Raw genomic sequence first — 22633 nt, forward strand, 5'->3', positions numbered from 1 at the left:
GTAACCTAACATGGTCTTACTCGAGTAACCGATTGTCCGTCCCACAGAGCGCATTTATGCCCCGGCTGCCTCGGAGGGGAAAACCTTTTTCTTTTTCAAGCCATTAGCGGTGCTTCCTGCTTTAGTATCTTTAATCCAAGTCTCTATCATACACGGTCAAAGGACTGGCTCACACTGCAGGTTCCCTCTGTTAATACTGAATTTGGAAAGTCCAGTTTTTCTTACTGTGCACCTGCAACCTGGAACAATCTGCAAAACCATCTGAAACTTACCACACTTTTATCAGTAGGACAATTTAAATCCATAACTGCATTTTATTTTACCTCCAACTGCTCCTGTTTTTAACTAGACTTCTCTGTTTTCAATATATCTTTGTCACTTTACTTTTTGGTATTTCGGATTTCAGATATGCTTGTATGTTTCAAGCATTTTGTGTTATGTCTTGTCCTCAAATGTTTTGTCTCAGAGCTTGCTCCTCAATATATTTCCGAGTTTAAATAAAGGTTATAATATATGTCCTAGCAAGCTGATGTGTGGTTGGATGCATTATTACCTACAGAAAAACCCACAGCTTAAGTTTTCATGAAGTTGTAGAATCGAAAAACGCAGCCTTCTAATGTGGATGCACATATATTGAGCAATCATCTTGATGTAAATAAATAATGTGGCCGATCATGTGACCGCTCACAGCTTCCACATTGGATTTTAACCCGTCACGTGACGCCACATGGGTCTCCTATTGGACACCCAATCTTACCGGCTTGACTGCTCGGCTTCCTGGTAAGCTACAGACGCACCGATGGGATCGACGTAAAAAGCTGAAGTGTCCAGGTTTCATTAAAAAAACAATTACGTCACTATCATTTTCCGTTCTGGAAATAGACAAGAAAGAATGCGGCAATACCCCCGACCCCAACGCCAGACTGACGTGCCATTTTTTTAATCATAGGTAATAATTTGTAACCAATTAGCAGATTACCTATTCGGGTACTCGAGTACCCGGGTAACCGTGCACATCCCTAGTACAGATGGGCAAGCAAAAACCAAAAGACTAGGAATGTACTTTAACGGACAATGATGGAAATGTGACCTGACAGACAAAGATCACAAGAGGGAGTGATATGGAGAACAGGATATAACCACACGTCAATCAACACGATTTTAGGACAAAAAATGACAGATATCATTTGCGAGGTCTATATTTGACTGAAAAGCAGAAGTGGAGGATGCAGGCACGCAACCCTGAAATTGAGACATTTCAACTTTGACATCAAGTGATATTTTAGTTTTTGGCCGAAATGATTACAGCTCCTTTCATCTCGTCACGGGGGAGAAACCCCCCCTGGAATGCACTGTGCGTTTTGAACACTGCTACAACTGGACATCAAGCCTTGCTGGGCTAATTGATAGCTTTACAGCAGGACCTTGACTGCAAGATGAAATATTTACACAGCTGTATTCTTCCTCTCAGGCAGTTGACTTCTGCTCCTGCAATATTCATTTAGCATCTTGTGCTTTTAGTTGCTAAAAGAGGAAATCAAAAGAAAAGAGTGACTTTTATTCTCCCCTCCTCTTTGATAAGTTCCCCATTTGGCATGGAGGAGTCAGGCTTCTGTGGCTGAAGTCAGAAGTCAATAGGCCCTGAGGGGGGTACTGCTGTGCATGGTGTAGATAATCTTTTTTTTTTTTTTGCTTCTCTTTTTTTTTAAAGCAAAATCGTGTCTTGCAGTTTCCTCAGTACACTTGTTAACTAAACATTTTCATGATAGAGCAGAACAAAAAACAGAGACACTGACTGATTGATAGTCATATGATGAGGATAAACGCTAAATATTTAACGTATATCATATAATTAATTGTGCAATTGTAATTTCTCCCAGTGAGTATTGTCTTCCTTCTTTTTATCCATTTCTAACATTTTGTGCGCAATGTGTGCAGGTGTATTTGCACATGCATGTACACAGCTGTATTTGGTTTTGGCGAATGCACAGCTGGACCTAGCTCATTCATGATGAGACACACAAATTACAGATTTTCATTTGGTGTTTTGACACCGTTTAATAAGGATAAGCTTACTTAGTACTGTCACATAGGGTCAAGTGTTTGATATACCAAAGTGTTTTTCAGCCAATGTCTTGAGTTGGCATTTGCATACCATTACGTGCTCCAATATTTGACAACTAACATAAAACCCGGTACTTGAAAGCTTTAGCCTATTATTTAAACACATTGTATATATGTGCATTTCTATGTGCATAAACCTAATTCAGATTTACCCTGAGTCCACTCAACACTGCTTGGGGCTGTTTGGTGAGTGTACAGCTGCAGAGCGCCAGGCAGACAGCTAGCACAGAAGGTACTGTCTGGAACACTGGAGCCTCAGGCATCACTCCTCTCTGCGCCACATACTCTGCACTAAAAACTGACTGCTCCATCAAGTGCAACTGGGCTACCACACAAGAGTTTCTTTTCTGCTAAAAGCAGGTTTCTGTTCGCCGAAATAATCTATCAAAGACTTTCTATGCAAAAAGAAAGAGGGCATGCAAAAAACAACACATCTAACGTAGACTGGCGAGGGCTCATTATTCAAGTGAATGAGTATTCTTCCAAAGTGTTTACTTATTTACATAAACAAATGATGTTTTTGTGTTCAGTGTTATTAGTGTGCTACATTAGTCTGCTCCTCCAGTAATATAATGAAAACAACTATCCCTAGATAAAGAGCGTAGTGAAGACAAAATAATGGACATTTATCAAGTAACTGCAGTTATTAGGTGCAAATTAGCTAGCAGCTAAGTCTGGTACATCTGTTCTTTTCCTATGAGGTTTTTTTGTGCATGCTCCATGACAAATAAAAGTAATAACAGCAAATTTGAAAAAATGAAACTAAACTTTTTGTTTACCAAAGTAGCAAAACACTTGCTCATTAAGGAAATGTTAGGACCAGCAGATTTCTGTTCAGATTTTTGGTATCACACCTTATCCACACAACAGGGCAGAGATAGAAATTCACTTTTTTGAGTAGAACAGCTACTGTGTCTTGTTTCAGTAACTAAAAAAAATGCTTTCCATTTTGCTTTGTGGAAAATTACTATCTTACCTCTCTTCCTGCGCGCCTCTTTGATCTCCTCGCACATGCGATCGAACTCGGGATCAAGCTCAGCTGCAAATATAGCATGGGCGGTGTCCTTTAGACTGCATGCTCGGTGCCGGATCACCTTGTCTGAGAAAGCAGGAGACAGTGAAACATAACACCAGTGTCAAAAGACGTGGAACTGAGGTTTTTCTGTGTGAACATGTGTGTGTGCAATGTACACTCAAGGGCATGTCTTTTATAACAGGATTACAATCACAATCTCAGCCTTGGTATTGGATGTGTTTTTTTCCCCCCAGACATCACTCCTTTCTTTTTTCTACCACTTTCAAGGCTTTTGAAGGACTGTAGTTCGTAGCTTGATATTGCATGTTCTCCTCACCCCATCATGTATGTAAAACAAAGTCAATAGCGAGCCCACCCCGTTCCACTGTATCTGTGAGAAAGGGGGTTGTAGCATTTTCTCACAGTGAAAAGGAGAGAGCTGGCTTTGGTGAGAAACGGTAATGTGCGGGGCTCAGACATGCAAGACAGTCTTGATATCAGCCATTTAAGACAAAACGCAGGTGTATTTGAAGTCGAACACATGGAGTTTGCAGTATATACGATCTGGAAAAATGTTTTAATGCATATTCACTCTCTCATATAGACAGTCCTTATGCCTTTGCAGCACTTCTTTAACCTTAGATGTATGGCGGCGTCATTAAATCTTCCCTCCTGCTGCATTCATGGAGGCAAAAATAAAGAGTGAGCTGAAGAGGCAGGCCAAAGCACATCCACTGTAAACAGACCGTCTCTCATTACGGCAGATAGAGGGAGAACGGTTGAGGCAGAGAGTTGCAGAGGGGTCACAATATGCCAGCTTCCTTTGTCTAATTGGAGGATGGCTGTCTAATTGCAATGGAGGCAGTTTGTGTGTGTGCGTTTTTTTATTTATTTTTTTATCGAGTATTCTTAAGCTTGAGCAAGTGCAATATAAGGGCAAAAATGTCTGTGAGCGGAGGACGTGTCAAAGGCCATGATGAACGCAGAGCTCATCAGCGCTGTCACGGACCCACGCGGATCTAGAATAGAAAAGGCCGCGGTTACACACAGAACACAGTTGGTTACGTGTTAATAGGAGGTTGGGGACTTGTCTGAGATTCGTTATCGCCGTTTCCCTCGAGCGACAGAAAAGCATCTGTGTCACTTGTGTGTCCTTTTTAACATAAAGTAATTATTTAGCAAGGTGGGGAGCTAAAACAGAAGGAAGCCAATATGACTGTACATGGAGGACAGCGCGGTGCGATAAAGACAGCGTGAAGGACAAGGAGAACCAGACCACAGAGGGATAATGAGGTTTTTTTTTTCCCAGCACTTTGTGAGCTGGTGTAGAACTTCCCCAGCAGCATAATTGTGCAGGGTGTGGGCTATATTCCCTGGGCCAAGCATTGGGCGAGCAGGCAAAGAGGCTTCGTTAGTCTTCTTTATTAAACTGCCTAATTGCATTTTTTCTCGTTTATTGTATCATTTGTAGACCCTGCATTCCAACAAATGACCCAGGCCCTCGCCTGCAAAGACAGAGATATGATTTATTCATTTGGGCTGGCAGAGAATTGCTTCCCATTAGTATCAGGCAGCTATATCCTTGCGAGGGAACTGAAGCAGCTAAACACACAAAGCAAGAATTAAAACAGTCACATCAACTGAATCGTCTGAAGCAGGCCTACTGTATGCAGCTTTCAATTAACATTATTGGGATTGCTATTGAGGACTTGATTCTAGTAGGAACTATTTCCTTCCTTTATGCAACAAGATGCACAGAACTTTTTCCCATGGTATATTTTGTACTTTTCTTTCACCAAAGTTTTTTCTGGTCATCCAAACAAATACCCCATTTATCTAATAAAAGTAAATCTAGTTTATTTGTAAGCTATTGAAAATAATAAAAAATCCTAGTTTGCCTGCTGGTCCGTGTGCATGAGTTTTTCAAACAGTCATTATGAAGCCCATACGGATTAGGAAAGGTGCTCAGATGGGAAGGAGGATGAAGTAAAAAGTTGGTTCAAATTGCAAGGAAACAGACACAATTAAATTTTCATGCATTCAGGCCTCCTTGGGTACAGAGCATGAATTACACTGTAGAAATGCTATTTTCAGTGGGAGCTGTATGCATTTTATTTATTAATAAAAAAAAAGTTGAAGAAAACAATCCTGAGTTTCTGCACTATTTGTGCCTGCAAACCCTTTTTCATGAGTCGTAAAGTCAATCTAATTACTTTTTACTCACACGATCACAGCCTAAGGGCACACAACAATAACCACAAAAGCACATGGTCATTCTTACTTGAGTAGTCCAATGCTGACTTATCAAGGGACTGTCCTATGCAACTGCAAAATAAAGTTTCATAGGCATTGTATAAAGATGTATGATTGTTTGGCATTAAGACACTTTATATTCTAAATGCCCTAATTTGATTTCCCAACAAAGGCTGTGTGGGAATGCTGATCAATATAAAGTCTGAGTTAAAAAAACAAATGTAATGTACTCAAATTTGCATAAGAAGCCAAGATTTATAAAAACTGTTGTCTTTAATTGGCATGACTGTGTTTGTGAACAAGGAGGCACCGTCTGTGAGCAAGCATATGAATGCTGGACTTATGCATTTCATGTCTATGTTGCATGTGCATTCAGTATGGCATCTTAAATGTTTGTGCATGTGACCGTGTCATTTCCTACTCACCTCCAGGGTCCTTGTCGGGATTGTATTCCAAAGCATTGCTGCAAATGAGGTCAATATCCACCAGGAAGTCTTTTGCTGTCAGGTACTTGTGAGTGTCGATCTTGGTCATGACAGTGGACAGATCCATCGGCTGCCGAATCACTTCAAGATAGTCTGACACCTGACACACACACACACAGATCGTTCATGTTAATACAGGCCTAAAATCTGCTTTGTCAAACGAAGGAGAAACCAGAGAGTGGGTCTCTCCTTGACTGCACTCCTCCTCACCTCCTCAATGTCAACTGGCTTGCTGAAGATGTTAAAACGTTTGTCAGTGGCCAGGCGCTTGGTAACGTCCCTGAGAAAGAGCCTGAGCTCCCGTAATGTGTTCTCCTCCTGCTCAGCCAGGCGGCGCTGTTCCTCTGCAGACAGGACTTTGGGCCCCGGAGCCTCGGCCACTGGCAGTACTTCTTCACACCTCTCTGTTGGGAGGGAGAACCAAAAAAAGATTCTGAGATTTAAAAATTTAAAAATTTAAAAAAAAAGAGGGCCGGCCATAATAAAAGTTTTAATAAAAGCTCATCTCAGGCTTGACCCATGACCATCTTGTTTTAACTTCATCGCAGATGCAGCAGAAACACTTATCCCAGGAAGAAGAAAAACACACATTTTACTGCAAATTCTTGCAGCTGATGAAAATAATATAGAGCTATGTTCCTTCCCAAACCCAGATTTTGAAATACACAGAGGAATAGCCTCTGGCCAGTGACAGAGTGATGAAGCAAGGCAAGCAGATATCCTCTCCTCCTCTGGTCCTAGCCCAAGGCATCTGCAGACATCGTTACTGTAGGAAGGCTCCAGAGCACCTCCAACTGCTTCACTCACTAGCAGCAATTCAAACCCTGATTCTAATTATGGTTAATAGCGACCGGGCCCTCTCATTGCAATTCCTCTCCCTGCTTCTCTGCCGGCCTCTCTGCTGGAAGTGGGACTGTTGTCTTAGTCAGGCAGGAACCCCTACGAGCGCCAGGCGAGTAAAGCAGGGGACCCCCGCCTTGCATCAATGAGGACTCGCTGGAAGAATGCTAGGCTCCATTTCCATTTAAAAGCCCGGGTGGACACTTTTCTCATATTGAACTGGAATAGAGGGCTGGAGAGCACACATGACATGGGGGTAGTTGGAGGGGTGGGGTGGGGATGTGATTTAGGAATGTGCTGATTTTGATGTGAGCAAGGAAAAGAGATACTGAGGAAAACAGAGGCTTCACACTGAGCCAATCTTGCACTTGTGTAGTGCACCAGCCTTAATATCTAACATCTGAATGTCTTTATTCTGAGATTGAAAATGTGGTTGAAAACAGAGGTGGGAAGGAAAGAAAGGAAAGAGGTGCACGTAGACAACACTGCCCTCTAGGACGGAGTATGGACGACAGGTACCTGCATTCCTGAGGCGCGGTGGAGCCCTGGCTGCTTGGACCAGCAACAGGTCGGAGAAGAAGTTCCTCCTGTCCTCCTCTTCTGGAGGGCACAGCGTTACTACCTCCCCGTATGTCCTCTGGAATATACTTTTCACCTGTGGTAAAACAATTATGGAGTTAATAGAATAACAATAACCATTTGGTTAGTACATAAGCTGTACAATCAAATGCGAGTGTGATCAATAAGTACAGGTTTGTGTTTGTGCTTCTTTGGGTTGCGTTCATAGAGCAGCACACTTTTCCTTTTTTAATTTTAGTTTCCCGTAATATTAATCAAATTTTGTAAATACTCATTTTACACAAAATACACTCACAGTACAGAAGTTATTACTGATTCAGTTTGTCGCATATGTTTGCATTTAAAATGAGCACAACGATAAACACTAAATTGAGTACGCAGTGTAGCTGACATGCCTGTTCTCATCAGCCACTACATGAGGCAAAGGCACAAATGAGCACTGCAGAAACTAAACACGGTGCTTTGCTGTTAAGGACTTAATGACCAACCTTCCTTCAGTCATTTTCATTCCAGATGAGGCTGCAACTAATGACTGTTGTCATTATTGTTTAATTTATTGCTTTTTTAATTACTCAATTAATCACTTTGTTTATACAATATTGAACAAATGCCCAAGTCTAAGGCGACTTGTTTCATTTAACCCAAAGATATTCAGTTCACAATGATGGGAAAACTGGGAAAAATAAGAAATATAGAGAAAAATAGTTATTTGGGTTTATATGTACCAAAAGGCATTACAAAATGAAAATTTTTATAGTATTTCCAATTATTTTCAAGTCTCACAGGAAAACAAATATTTTTATTGAACTGGAAATGTTTTGCACACTGTCTTATTAAGTGGAGGCAACCAAATTTAACGACCAAAATAATTCGCACTAATAAAATCACAAGAAAGTCTGGTGGCCCTGTAGATCAATGAAAGCAAAATGCACTTATTTACTGATTTTATTCATAATTTTCTTTTCTTTAATACTGTTTATTTAATTCTTGTAATTATCTTACTATAAACACACAGTATTGGCATAAAGATACATAAACCATATCACAGCTACTTTAATTTCTGGAGTGCATCTGCACCGGGGCTACAGGGGACGTCCTGCGCTCAGTTCTGTGAGGGAGCTCAAGGCTGCTCCCAATGGGAAGCCCTGTTGCTGACTAAGCACCCACTTTCCACTTTACATCTCCCCCATCTGTCTTTCACATCGATCTGCTCCCTTACCCATGGCATGTTTGTTCTCCCTCTCTCTCTGCATCTCCCTCTGTTCTCTGTCTGAGCCTCCATCTCTGGGTTTCGCTTTCCCTCTTCACAAGAGGGGGGGAAAAACAGGAGCAATGGAATAAAAATGAGGAAGACGGTGGGGGAGCCGGAGACAGTCAAAAGCCCCTTTTTTACACAGCCTGGCGACGCCGTTGTGTTACACGTCATGCCTCTGATGCCTGGATGCCGGCAAGCCATCTCAGAATCACACGATGGGGCAGCATTACGCCGGCTTTGTTAGGTTCAGTGTAAACAAGCAAAGCCGGCATGAGAGGTCTTCTTCTTAACGGTAATAAAGCATCGTCTAAGGGGGGAGGGGGTAAGTGTAGTAGTACACAGCAGGTAATGATTCTTAGCACTTTTCATCATGATAAAAGCTGCAGGGTTGTTGACTCAGGGAGGGACGGCTGATATGCGTGGATAGATGAATGGTGGAGTACGGATAAGAGAGCTGGACGTAAAATGAGATTTGGGGCTGTCTGGCTAAGCAGAGCAAATATAGAGAAGAACTAGACACCTGTTCTCCTAGCATGATCAATTCTTGACTGCTGATACTGACTTCAGAGCAAACTAAAAACATCCTCATCACACTGGCTCACTCTTCCCTGTTGCTTAATTTTTCTGGGGGGAAAAATCTTAATGCAAGTAGAAAATGAGTCAGCAGCACAACACAATTATAGTGAATATCTCCTCATGTAATCTACAGAGGAGCTGCCACAGATGAGACACCTCACTGAATAACCCTAGGAGACTATAGATGATTCTCAGCGCACTCAGAAATTATACAAGATCACACAAATAAGTGCTGAAAGGACAGGTGTTGATGGCAACATCTGAGCAATAACAATCACAGTTAGGTGCAAATATTGACAACTGAACAAGGATAAGACAAAGCATGAGATCAGGGTGTAAAATTAACACCTGCCAAGCGCCAATTGTGGGTAAAAAAAATGAGTTTGGCGTGTAAAACAAAAACACACACCCGCCGATGGAATATTTTGAACTGCAATTCCTTTGCCACAGAGTTTATTTCTATAGCTAGCCCCTATAGGGAGCAGCAGGATGAACAAAACCCTGATGCGAAACCGTCAGAGTGCTGCTCTGTCCATCTTGTCGGGGTTTATTGCTCATCATCCCACTAATTGTAAATCGCCTCTGAAAAAAACTGCCAGCAGCAGTTAAACAAGCCTAAATCTGTGCACATAACAACAGCTGATCACCGGCGATGAAAACTTTTATGCACTTCGAAGGTGAAGCTGTCAATCTGACCACGTTCATTCCAACCATCAGCTGTGGTCATGAGCTTTTGGGTAGGGCCCAAAACAATGAGACTGAAGATATGCCATGCTTTTGCACTGACAGGAGTGAGCCGAGGTGGCGCGGGCATCTGATTCAGATGGCCCCTCGAGCTGCATCCCATCCCTGCAGAGGTGTTACGGCCATGTTCAATTGGGAGGAGAGACCACAGGGCACACTCATAGCAGATGGCGAGGGGATGAAGCTGGGGAGAAGGCACGGACTACCTTGCCTAGCCTGCTGTCACTGCGACCTGGACCCACATAATCAATGAAAAAAATGGGTGCTGGGACAAACAACTTCCCTGCCATGCTGCCAGTAACTGAATGTTTTATATCAGTTGAGGATAAATGACCAGTGATGTCACAGTGCACTGCTCTGACAGTGTCCAAATTTCCTGGAAAATAAACTGCACGTATAGTGGAAGGTTTTTGTTTTGTTTTGGTTTTAAATCAATGACGTTTCTCTGTGTTGTTTTTGTCATTTGTATTCCCAGTGAGTCAGAAATAGCTTCCAAGATGCAGCCCTAGAAAAATCAGCTAATGTGGCTCAAAAACACTTGAGCGCAGCCATCAGCAGAAGAATAGATCATTCACTTGCATCTACGTCATATCTGTGCATTGTGTGGGCTCGCACAAGGGGTGACACATTTTGTGCCGTGGCTCCGACATCACAGAGCTGGAGACACACTGACAATGTGGGTGCTCTATAATTCAGCAGGAATGCTCGGTTGCTATCTGCATCAGCCCACTAGCTGCTCAATCATTAAAGGGGCAACACGTGGAAAGAAGATTCTGCAAAACTAGAGGATTTTACCTGTTACATCCAGCTGGTGTTGCCAAGTTGTTGTTTTTTTCACATTTGCACAGTAATTCAGAATGTATAAACTATCAGCAACAAAAACATCACTTTGCATGATAAACAGGGTATGTTTTGAGCCTGTTATAATTAAACTATGTTAATTATTTCACAGAATCATGATGTCGCTCAAATTGAAACCTTCTTAAACTAACAGTCTGAGTTAAATCCAACTCTCCTATAAAGATAGGTAGTCGATTTTCCCAATCAAAATTAAATCCAAATGTCAAAATCTCAAAAAGCACAATGACAGCAATTAAAAATGATCTGCGAAAGCCATCAAAAGCAAAAGGTCTGGCATATTTGGTGAGGACATGGTTGTTTACAACATTACATCTGCTGTGTTTCAGCACTCAGACCTGATTCGTGATGCAGCACCAATAATCATGTCCTTATGGTTAAATGTGGTGTAAGCATTCACACTCAACATGAAGTTCATATGTTACGGTGCACTTGTAATGCCTCAAAGGACACGTCCGTAAAAGCGTTGGAGTCACGTGTTGCAGCCATTTCCACCCGTCCTCCTCCTGAAAGGAAGTGGATCTACACATAGTGAATGGCTGTAAGGGGGGGAGGGAGGGAGGGGAGCTATGTAGTTGGACCCGAGCCTGTAGTGTCAGTTTTGGCTGGGGAAGGAGGCTGTCTGTTCCCTGCTGAGGTTTGGAGCTGAGGCAGCAGCTGTCACTATGTTCTCAGAGCCAGAGAGTGAAACAACACTCTCAAAGATAGCCAAATCACTTAAAGCACCAAAGGCTGCAGCATGTTCGTGCCTAAAAATTAAAACTGAAGCTTCTCAAACGTTGCCTGAAGGCAGCTCTTCAGACAAAGAATAAGCACTATCATTTAACAAAACAAACAATTTATTGCAAATGGCCCCAGTTATTAGACAAAACAAAACAGTTTAAGCTCACACATACACACGCAGCCTAAATAAAACCCTTCCAGCAAACGGTCTGCAGGTCTTACCCCCTCTGGTAAAACCTGTGGCACTGTTTCAGTGGGACCAACTACTGGATATGATCCTCTTGCTGACTTCCACACAGAGCTTGTAATTGCCCCCGCATCCCATTGAAAAAACACCTACAGTGGTAGTTGTGTGAGAAGACTGCCAACCTTTAGACTAAAGCTTGTCTGGAGCACCGAGTGGGCTCAGTGTAGCATTAGAGCAGCCAACATGTCATTGTAAAACAGTCAAAGATGTGGAGTACATAAAGTACTAACTGGCAGCAGTCCAGCAAAAGGGTAATGCAATAAAGTTAATCTTTCTGTCAAATGTTCATCATCACATCCTAAGTGTTTATCATTGTCAGTGTGTAAGGAGGACAGACAGAGGCATCTTGTATATAGCATCTTGTCACTGCTCTCTGCCTGCCCACTTCCTGTCTCTCACAGTGCTATCAATTAAAGGCAAAAAGCCCTGATATATATATTTATATACTATAAAAAAAAGAAAAAGAAAATGAGTGAAGCCATTTTTACAATGTGGCTGTAAAAAGTTAAGAAAGGAACTGATTAACAAGTGCAACGATGCAATCCTACAAACTACCAGTGCGAGCCACTGAAATGGAGAGCACACAGGAGGAGGCCAGCTCAGCCTGGGGACAGTCTTGATACCCTCATCCTGGCTCCACGTTGACTTGAGCACACCATTGGTCCCCAATCAAAAGTTTCCCAATTTGCCATGCCACTTGGCCATGTGTTCATTGACCAAAGAAAAGGTAATTTCAAGAGAGCAGTAATTGCCAATCTTACACCGTTCCTGCCAGTCACATAGTATGTAATGAATCGCAATGTACCCTGTGACACAGTGGCTGAGTTGTCTGTGGGGTGTGATTACTTCCATTTTCATACCTAATCTCTTAACACAGCATGTGGATGAACAACAACGGCGAAGTTAAGCGAGGCAACAAAAAAAAAAAGCCTGAAAGGAACACAGAGAATTTCCAGGGAGATATCAACCACACAACAAAAAAAGAAAAATGACAGCATGAAAAAAAAAAAAGATATCGAGACATGTTAAAATGACCAAAAAGAGAATAAAACTACAGAGGTTGAAAAAGCCCAGGTGCCTTTATCCTAAATGAGTCAACTACAGCGAGAGAATCATCTCAAGAGCCCTTCCTGCCTCGGAGCAGTAGCAGGGCTGAAGCCTCGCCAAAACAGTAACAGTCAGCCACACACGTACATAAATATAGAAACAGGGGGAAATGAATCTGCAATAGGCTGCATAGGCAGACATAATGATATGGTGTGTTACCCAGCTCTGAACTAATTAAAGCCATTCTGTTTGAAAGTGAGGACCCTCCTCTTACTTTTCACCATCTCTTTTCTCTATTTCTCCTTTCTCTGTGGCAATGCCGCCCTTACAGACAAAAACCACAGCAGGTGGTCTGACTCTGCTTTGGCTTTCCCAAAGAGAATGATAAATCCTGGAGAAAGGATGAAGGGGCAGGGGTGGGGGGACCCAGGGAGAAAAGTGGACAGTGGGATAAATGACAAGAAAACAGAGATGGAGCCAAAGTAGATAAAAACTCAGTGGGAGCGGCTGACCTTGACTGTGACATCCTGTGTGAGTAGCGCCCCTGACGATGAGGGGGAAAAAGAAACCTTTGAATAATGTTTCAGCCTCCACTACCGTATGAAAGTCTCCCTTCTCACATAATGGACACAATTGCATAAACAGCGATATGAAACATAAGGCAGGTCTACAGGTAAAGCTGAAAATGCCAGCTCGGCTGTGTGTGTGTGTGTGGTGTGTGGTGTGTGTGTGGGTGTGATTCTACCTCTTCTGACAGCTGTGAGTAGTGAGTCTCAGCAGTGGCGAGGATAAGGACAGGGCTGAAAGAGGGCACATCCTGCAGCAGGGTGAGGAAGGTGCTCTTCACAGTGTCACCCACTGTCTCCCACCACTCTGAGATATGCGGCATGAATACCACACTGGGCATGCTCCAGCAGGCCTCACGGAAAACCTACAGCGATAACAGATAATGAATTTTTTAAAAAGCACCACGGTACAAGCCACAATAAAGCAGGGAAACAGAGTATTCCCTCCATATGTGTGCACACGGATGAGTGCGTGTCTGTGTGTGTTACCTGAGCGCAGGACTCCTCCGGTGTCTTAGCACTGACGGAGTAGAGAGTGGGCAAATCCAGGCGGTGCACTGGCAGCTTGTCCAGGTGGTGCAGCAAAGCAGGGGCCAAGTGGGAGCTCTGTCCTGAGCCTGAGGGGCCGGCCAGCAGCAGACGAGGCCGGTACGCTGTGGGCTGTTGCAGGGCAGAGCTGCAAGCAGATGGGAGTTCATAGTTAGCATAGCATTTATCACCTCATGATTACTGACCAGCAGTTATACTGCCATTCAGATAAGCAGTGTCACAGCAGAAGCCCATTAAGGTTTTGATTATTTGCTGCTGTACACTGATATTGATCAGCTTGATACCAGAAGTCCACAACAAGTCGTCATTATAAAACCTTGTATGGCAATACAGTGATAAGTCTTGACTGTGAAAGTAAATTAGTAAATAATATATATTTAAAATACAGGTGAAAATAGATCTCTCTGCGCACTGTTCCTGACAAAACTGAAAACATTATATCTGGAACCAAACAAGATAAACAAAAGCATCATAACACACAATTAAGACTGATGTACCCTCCTTTGAACAACAACGGACTGTTAGCAGCTGGAGTTCCAGGAACCCTGAGCTCAGCTGAAGTGATTTAACACACCACCACACATCAAGTTAGGTAGTTAGAGGAAACATAGCAGAAGCTGATTAGAGTCTGGGCCAACCTGAAATTTCCACCATATTACATAAGGCTCTGCTCACACCAGCTTCTGACTGTCTGAATGAATCAACACACAACTCGCACTAATCCTCCAGTGTGTTTTCGTAAGTATTTGGCAAGCAAGAAATAACTGAGTCTCACATTTAATTCTCTCTCCTATATGTTCTCCTTAACTACACCAGCAGGACACCTTTATATGAGCTCCAAGGTTCAGCCAAGTAAACATGGCCTTTCTGAGCACTGAAGAGAGCTAATGGGGCATTTGCTGCTTTTAAAGTCATTTTTAATAATCAATAAAGCCTTCCTAGATTTGTAAATGCATGCTCTGAAAAGTTGTTCTTTCAAATAATCACACAGTGATATAGTAAGAAAACATCCCATTCAATCTTCCAAGCATATTGTGTAAAACTAAAAGCTTTATGACTGCTTAATAGGTTCATCAATAAAGTGTTTCAGCAAATGAAAAGCCACAAGTCAGTCCTTGAGTATTCCAATTCACAGTTCTCCATTTTTGAATTCAAGCACAGATTGTGACTAATAGCAGAAATGTTGTTATCCCCCCCTCTGATCTAGCCATATGGTGTTGACAGTTAAGAAATATTGATGTTCATCTCTGTATTGTTCGTCTTATTTGACACTTTGACTTGAAAACTAGTGGGGGGAATAATGTCTTATATTTGACTTAGGAGCTGCCCCACTAGTTGTAAGGTACTGGTTACTATATTACCATGGTACATTAGATTTTTACGAGTCCCTTAATAGATGGCTACAGTGGAATCCATTAAAGGGATAGTTCAACATTTTGGCAAAATTGGCCCATTGTCATAATCCGTAGTCATAGCAGTAGGTTTGTTACCTTTAATTGTCGGTGCAAGCTGTTTTTAGAACGGCGTGAGCTGCTCAGAGCTACGCTACAGAGGCTAATGGGATTTCTTGGTTTCCCTCATCAAACTCATCAAATACACAACCCAACAACTCCAAAACACTCTCATGGACAAGTTATGACCTGCACATTCACCACGCTATTAGATAATAACAGAACGTTACAAGAGAATTTGCCAAAATGTTGAACTATCCCTTTAAGACTTTGGTTTGTACAATGACAAAGTCATCGTGTGTCCCTGTGTCACCACTTAAAATATGGCAACTTCATCGCCAGGGGAAAATGAAAATGTTTTTTTTTTAATGTTAACTCACGAGGAGAAATGGAGGAAGGGTCCGTGCACTGCAGAAGAAGAGAGCTGACTCTTTGGGGATGCAGCAGGCTCGACTTCATAGATGGAAGCAGAGCCTTCCTCATTGTCATCGTCGCTGTACAAGTCCTCTTCGAGCAGTTGATTGTCACCGCCTAGCACAGAGAGGAACAGTGTTTACACAGTCACACATACTGTATGCAGGAACTCGCCTTCCCTGGCACAACTGTGCAACAGTGGTGGTAAATTCACTAAAAAAAGTTAGTTTCTACAAAGTTAAATCCTCAAGGCAACACTATCACTGACATTAATGTAGCCATTTCACCAAAAAAGTGAGAGTACAAAAAAGAGAGTTGGCTTATTAGACGAGATGTAATACAGTTTAAAGTGATACAACACCGCAAGAAATTCATGCTATTATGGGGTGGAAGAGGTACAACTCTGGGATTGTGCTGCATTGTAGCTAATCTGCTGTAAACACCCTTTTGTTGACGGGAGTGGGAGCTGGTATTGAAGTGTTCGCAGGATAACTAGTTATCCAATCTCCCCATACTCAGGGGGGGTGTTCCACCACTGAGTCTATGTTCAGTGTGTGAGGGTGATACAAAGCACTTTGTACTATTTAATAGTCTCTTTCTCTTTCTCCCCACCTCATTACAAAAGTGCCAACAGGGAAGGCGCACTAACAAGTCAGACAGGTGGCAAGGGAAAGGAGAGCGAGAGTCAAGGTGGGAGAAGCAGCAGCCAGCAACGGGGAAGCATAAACAAACGATACAGCTGAAACCAGGGGCCCCTGGGTGCCAGATCCCTACCATGTGTGTTGTCCTTATCAGTGCACTGAGCGTGGGGGAAGACTCGGAGCAGAGCTTTCAGCACCAAGGAGAAAGAGCTGGCCAGCAGGGGCCTGAGGGTGGGAGACAGGGCTCTGCCTGGGGGAGCCAGTGCCCTCTGGGAGGCTGGGACGATTGTCCTCATGGCCTTGCTGAAGTCGCCAGGCCCCAGAACGATAGAGGTGACATCCAGCTTCAGTTTGACGCTGCTGCCATAGATCTGGGGGTAGCGGCGACGCAGAGCCGCCAAGGCTGCCTCTGTGCAAAGTGCTTTGATGTCAGCACCACAGTAGCCTGAGTACAAACCACACACATACACAGAGGTTAGTCATTACTACAGCCAAATAAAAAAAGGTTGTTTTTTGAAGTGACATAGAGAACATGGATGTATACAGTCTACCATTTGACATTATACCAACTAGGGATGCACATGATGATTAACCGCTTAACCATTAACAGGAAATTTGACCGATAAATATTATCGGTTTATTAATTTATTTCTTTTGCTCCTTATGTCGTCAACTCATGGGGGCATGTCGACACATACAGACTTCCACGTGCCTTCAGTCATATTTCGCAGCAAAAAGTTACACAGGAGGACTGACGGTATGTGCCAGTTATGCGGCGCAGTCCCCATGAGGGAAGGTCAGACAATAAATGTAGCCCACACGGACATAGATGTGCATCTTCTGTAACAACAGCGCTGCTAAAAAAAGGAAAGAAAAAAAAGGAAAGAAAAAAAAAGGACGTTGCTGCTCTGCTGTTCCTTTCTCTTCAGCCTGGTGTTTGGCTGCACTTCATATAAAAAGAGTTCAACACTGGAAGATCCATCTGAGACGGAGCACAGTGGATCTGGTGCTGATCAGCTGTTGCAGCGCATGTGTGTTTATTTTATAACTGCAAAAAAAGAAAACCATGGGCGATCGCCCCGTTTTAATCTTATCAGTTGCAGGCGTCGGTTATCAGTCATTAAAAGAAATTCAAGATGTGCATCCCTAATACCAACACAGCAAGCATGGGATACAGTGGTGTACACAGTTGTCACTCTTACCGACACATTTTTCTGCAAGCTCATTTACAAATGGCTGAGCTAATTTGGGATTCCAGTCCCTCGTGTGAATCTCCAAGATGTGCTTTCTGGCCTAAAGGGAGGATTTGGAGTGGAAAAGAGTAAAGAGGAACACAAAAGAAAAGTCAGTACACAAGGAAACACAAAGCCTGTGCAGTCTTATACACAAAAAAACATCAAGTAAGATGAGTAACCGCTCCTGTACCTGCCACTGCTAACAAACAATGTAAAGAACCCCATGCATCATTCAGACAGTATGTTGCAGAAGCCAAGACAAAGGAAAGAAACAGCATGGCAATGATACCTGGGGAAATCACTTCATAAATATCTTAATTAAAGACATGATTCATTGAGTGCAGCCTTTATTCTATCTAGAGCCGATAACACCGGGAGAAAGATCAAAACTGGCACGAGTGCACGAGTGAGCTCAACTGAAGGGCTCGCTAACACTTCAGCACAATGCACCCTTCAATTCATCGCAACGTCTCCACACGACTGCGCTTTGATGAGCAGGCATTAAGAACAAAGTGGTCTTTGTCGTGAATGAAGGGCAACAGTTTTCATCATCTTTCATCACATCTCCCCTTTCTATTCAAACGACACAACTGGGCCAGACTTCGTACAGGCTCCTAGCCCGGGTAATACCAGGAGGGAGCCCGACTAGAATGAGTGGAGAGGCTCGCTATTTGCACAAGAAGAACAAGGTTTTTTTGGCGCTCAGTACCGGCGGAGTTCAGCCAGCAATGGCCAGCAGATTACGCTTTGATTCACGATCGTCCTACTGTGTGGATAAACGATGTGAGTCAACCCATTAGATAGGCTCAATGGGAAGGAGTCACCTACACTGGGCTGTTTATCTGACTCACTGTCACACTCACACATGTGTAACATTGTTTTGTGAGCAGTGGCAAAAAAATAAATAAATAACTCTCCCCAAGTGCAAGATTAAAGCAATCAGATCTGCATATTAATAAATGTGGTGAAATTGATTTTTAATTTTCCAGAAACCTAATGAGCATCTGCTTTACCACTCGCTTGTTGGATCAAAACATCCAGCAGAGTGAAAAACAGGAGAGGAGACTCTTAATAGCCAGAGGGCTCCATGCTCTAATTTTGTCACAGGACTCAGATGAGTAAAACACTAATTACTTCAGCATTATAGTGTCTCCACCTGGGTGTGCATGTAGGTGCAGCCTTGTGCGCAAAGTGTGTGATCCTTACACAGAATATTGTAGGCCGTTGCCAAGTGGTCTCATTTTATCTAAAAGGTACAAATATAGCCTACTGTACATGTTGAACACATTCTTTGAGGTACAGCAATGAAATATTAATGTTTCTCAAACGAAAACACAAGCGCATTGAAAACAAGAAGTGATGTGATAACAATGTGTCCATTGCGCACGTGTCCACTGTATACAATCATGTTCCACTCTGTCTCACCGTCTTGTCGGGCAGGTTGAACAGAAACTCCCGGTCAAAGCGTCCAGGCCTCCTGAGTGCTGGGTCGATAGAGTCGAGTCTGTTTGTAGCACCAATGACCACTATCTCCCCACGACTGTCCAAGCCGTCCATCAAGGCCAGCAGAGTGGACACGATAGAACTAAACAGCAGAAGGACAGATAAGTGACGCATTTGTGTTTTATGTAGCAAAACAGCAAAATTACACAACAACTGCCACACAAAGTATAAAATAAAAGCTTAATCTATTAAATAATAATAAATGTTGCAAAAACTTACAATATCACACATAATATACATGCAGACATCCAGGGTCCTGAAACTTTTTGAGTTTGAAACAATATTGACAAGCCTCTCGAGTGAGTGCTGACCAAATAAACAAGGTCTTATTTCTGCAAACACCTGCTCAATCAAACAGGCATAATGAACAAAACAGTGTGAGGCAAAAATATCAACTGTTCTGTTTCTCTGTTGACTTGAGCTCCATGCATGTATTTACCCAGCATGGCAGAAAGAGGAGAGCATCTGTAAACTCGAGCATAACACGCATTCATGATTTGAATCAAATGTGCTCCGGAATTGTTTTGCTACATTTCGCAAATATCTCGTTTATTTTAGATGGCAACTGTTTTCTTCAGGACCAACTGCAAGCTGTTTGCATAATAGGACGCTTCCTCACCTGCATCACCCGTTGAAAATCAGAAGTGAAATAGTTATGTTACAAATATATCATTGATGTGAACCACTGAGATGCAGAACCGGCCAAGTCAGAGCTGGAGTGGCGGCAGTGTTTGGACCTGCAGTTCCAGCGAACCTGTGCCACCTTTTGGCGAGGAGCGTAATAGCAGCAGCATTTTAAACCTCCACACAGGCTGGCATGCAAATGTGAGCAAAAGTAAAAGCAGCCACAATTTTGACAGTTTCACCACTGCATGTCGACAGATGTTTGTGGTTCTTTAAAGCAGCTTTTGTGTGTATTTAAAAGGAGGAATAAAAATGACTAATTCAATGCTTGGCTATGGTCTCTATGACAATTCCCTGAAGTCCTTGACGAAAGTGATTATTGAGGTCACTGAAAGACTGATTAGTAAGTGTAAATTATAAGTGCAATTTTACACTGGGCCATGCTGGAGGTACCAGTATGTTTCATCTATAAACAACCACATAGAACATTTGCACAGTCTTGTATAATGTGAGTGTTAAGCCACAGTCTTACCTGTGTATCTGGTCTTGCCTGCTGGAGCGAACAGGAGCCAAACCATCAATCTCATCAAAGAAAATGATAGATGGCCTCATCAGGTACGCCTGATCAAAAGCATACACAAAACCAAGGTCAAACCAAAGGGAAAGAGAACATTAAACTCACTCAAAAATGCATCTACCTGGATGATTCAGCCTGCTTTTTTATAAAGAATCTGAAAAACAATATTGCAGCACACAGGAAATATTCAGTGAAGATACTTTACCAGCAGCAAATTACCAGTTTCCTATTTATACTGTGTCAGGTTAGGTCAGTTCAGGTCAAGTGACTGACTCCATCGTGCAAGAATTAATAAAACTCCCTGTGAGTGACTCACCTGGTCAAAGAGCAGGCGTAGCTGACGTTCTGATTCACCGACCCATTTGCTGAGGCAGTCGGCTCCTTTCCTCATGAAGAAGGAAACCTTCCTGTCTCCCTGGCTACACTCATTGGCAAGTGCCCGTGCAACCAGGGTCTTTCCTGTCCCCGGGGGGCCGTAGAACAAACATCCTCTAAAAAGGGGACGGGAGGAAACAGAATCTATGTAAACTTGATCATCTAAAAGAACACCACTTAACTCATAACTCGGTTCTTTTGTACAATTATGTATCAAAAAGATGATAAAAGTAATGCCATCATAAAAATGGACAGTATGTCTGTAGTGAAATTTTATGAAAGCCATTTTTTCCATCAAATCTAACTAAAAAATCATGTTAGTTCTTCTCACCTGGGAGGTTGAATCTTGAACCTCTCAAAGATTTCAGGGTAAAGCAGAGGGAACACTACCATCTCCTTTAGTGACTGGATGTGATAACTGAGGCCACCCACACTGTCAAATTTCACCTGAGGAGAAAAAGACATGATTCCCTACTATGAACATTGATACTCTTAATAGGCCTCTCTGTTTGGCTACAATATTTACTGAAGTGTATAAATCTCAAGTTGCGCTGCTACATCTTTTTTGGCATTTATTAACATTTCCACTCACAGAGGTATCAAGGTTCATTGGATCCACATCAGCCAAGCTGGCACCCACTTTCACCCGATCACGCAACACTCCACTAGCCAGATCTTCTCCAGTCAAGTTCATGGGCAAACATCTGTGAAACAAATAAGGATAACATAATGTTACCAAGGAGTACAAATATATAACAACATTAAAGGAGCTGTGTGTAAGACTGTGGCCACAACTGTTGCTGCAGTCAAATTCAAAACACTGCAGCGCGTTGTTTCCCCTCCCCTCGCCCCCAGACTCGAGGTTGCCAGTTAACCACGCGCGCCATGGCTATGGTACCCGAGACTCACTCTACAGCCTCAAAGTAAAGATGATCATTCCTCTCTAAAACATGTTAGACTGCATTAGTTACTACGTGCAGTGAGAGGGATGAAGCAGCAGTACATCTACATTTGTTATCATAGTACATTTATCTCCTATGTGTTTGCGTTTCTGTAGTTTGAGCAGGCTGTTGATGAATATTTAGCTTTTTACTCTGACTGTTTATTGCTAGCGGAGGTCACGTCAGCTCGGGTGATCTGCAGGTTATTGGTCACTTCACCGCTCTGATGCTGTGTGTGTGTCTGTGTGCGCAGCGCTGGCACACACAAACACACACACTGTTACCCCGTATCTACAGAAGCCTTAGTGCATCTTCTTCATGCTGTAGATCAGCCAACGTATGAGACGTGTTACCGCAGAATTAACAGTGTTTTCACAGTCAGAGCTTTCTCCTCCACTTTCTGACCATTTGGATCATAACACATGATGGCTCAGTGAACTGACCGGGCTGGACTCATCACATGAACTGCTCCGCACATTCACCAACACTTAATGTACTCCATTTCACCACATTTCCTCTCTTTTTTCCAACTTTTACTTTGTAATTCTTCCCTTTAGCTGCAGCTGCTACAGCTCAAACTAACTATATGCTTACGTCAGGAGGTGGTGCATCAGACAGCACAGTGACAAGCCGCTTATTTCTCCTATGTGATATCAAGGAACTATAACCATAGCCAATAATCGAAATCGTTCAAATTTTTTATTGCAGTCCCAATTGGAGGTCGTTTTCTCTCCCAGCTGTAGCTGCAACTCAGTGGTAGCTTAACTGGCAACCCGGAGGCCAAAATGCCACAGACGAGCAATGGGTGGCGCAACACACCAAAACACAAAATCAAAACATAAACATGATCTGCAGGCTGCATTTTTTTTTTCTGGCTGTACCATTGTTGTCTCTGGTGACATATTAAGTACTTCTGTACATTTCTTACATACAGTTCCTTTAACAATCCTACTGTCTCTTTAAAAAACTAACAAAACTTTTTCAATCAAAACAAAAGTCAAATAGATGCAG

At 42.7% G+C, this 22633-nt stretch overlaps 1 protein-coding gene across 1 annotated transcript in view; it reads right to left on the reverse strand.

The window, feature by feature from the left end:
- The window catches only part of atad2b (ATPase family AAA domain containing 2B), a 78776-nt gene that overhangs the window by 51225 nt on the left and 4918 nt on the right, over positions 1-22633 (reverse strand). Inside the window, exons 10-23 of the mRNA XM_084000794.1 lie at positions 21274-21385; positions 21013-21128; positions 20623-20797; positions 20262-20350; positions 19028-19187; positions 17570-17660; positions 16501-16812; positions 15693-15843; positions 13802-13988; positions 13492-13677; positions 7237-7372; positions 6088-6281; positions 5818-5977; positions 3101-3223 (exon numbers count right to left, since the gene is read on the reverse strand). Coding sequence (XP_083856920.1) covers positions 3101-3223; positions 5818-5977; positions 6088-6281; positions 7237-7372; positions 13492-13677; positions 13802-13988; positions 15693-15843; positions 16501-16812; positions 17570-17660; positions 19028-19187; positions 20262-20350; positions 20623-20797; positions 21013-21128; positions 21274-21385 — 2192 coding nt within the window. The remainder of the gene's footprint in view (positions 1-3100; positions 3224-5817; positions 5978-6087; positions 6282-7236; positions 7373-13491; positions 13678-13801; positions 13989-15692; positions 15844-16500; positions 16813-17569; positions 17661-19027; positions 19188-20261; positions 20351-20622; positions 20798-21012; positions 21129-21273; positions 21386-22633) is intronic.

The sequence above is a fragment of the Trachurus trachurus genome (genome assembly GCF_905171665.1).
Source record: "Trachurus trachurus genome assembly, chromosome: 24".
NCBI lineage: Eukaryota > Metazoa > Chordata > Actinopteri > Carangiformes > Carangidae > Trachurus > Trachurus trachurus.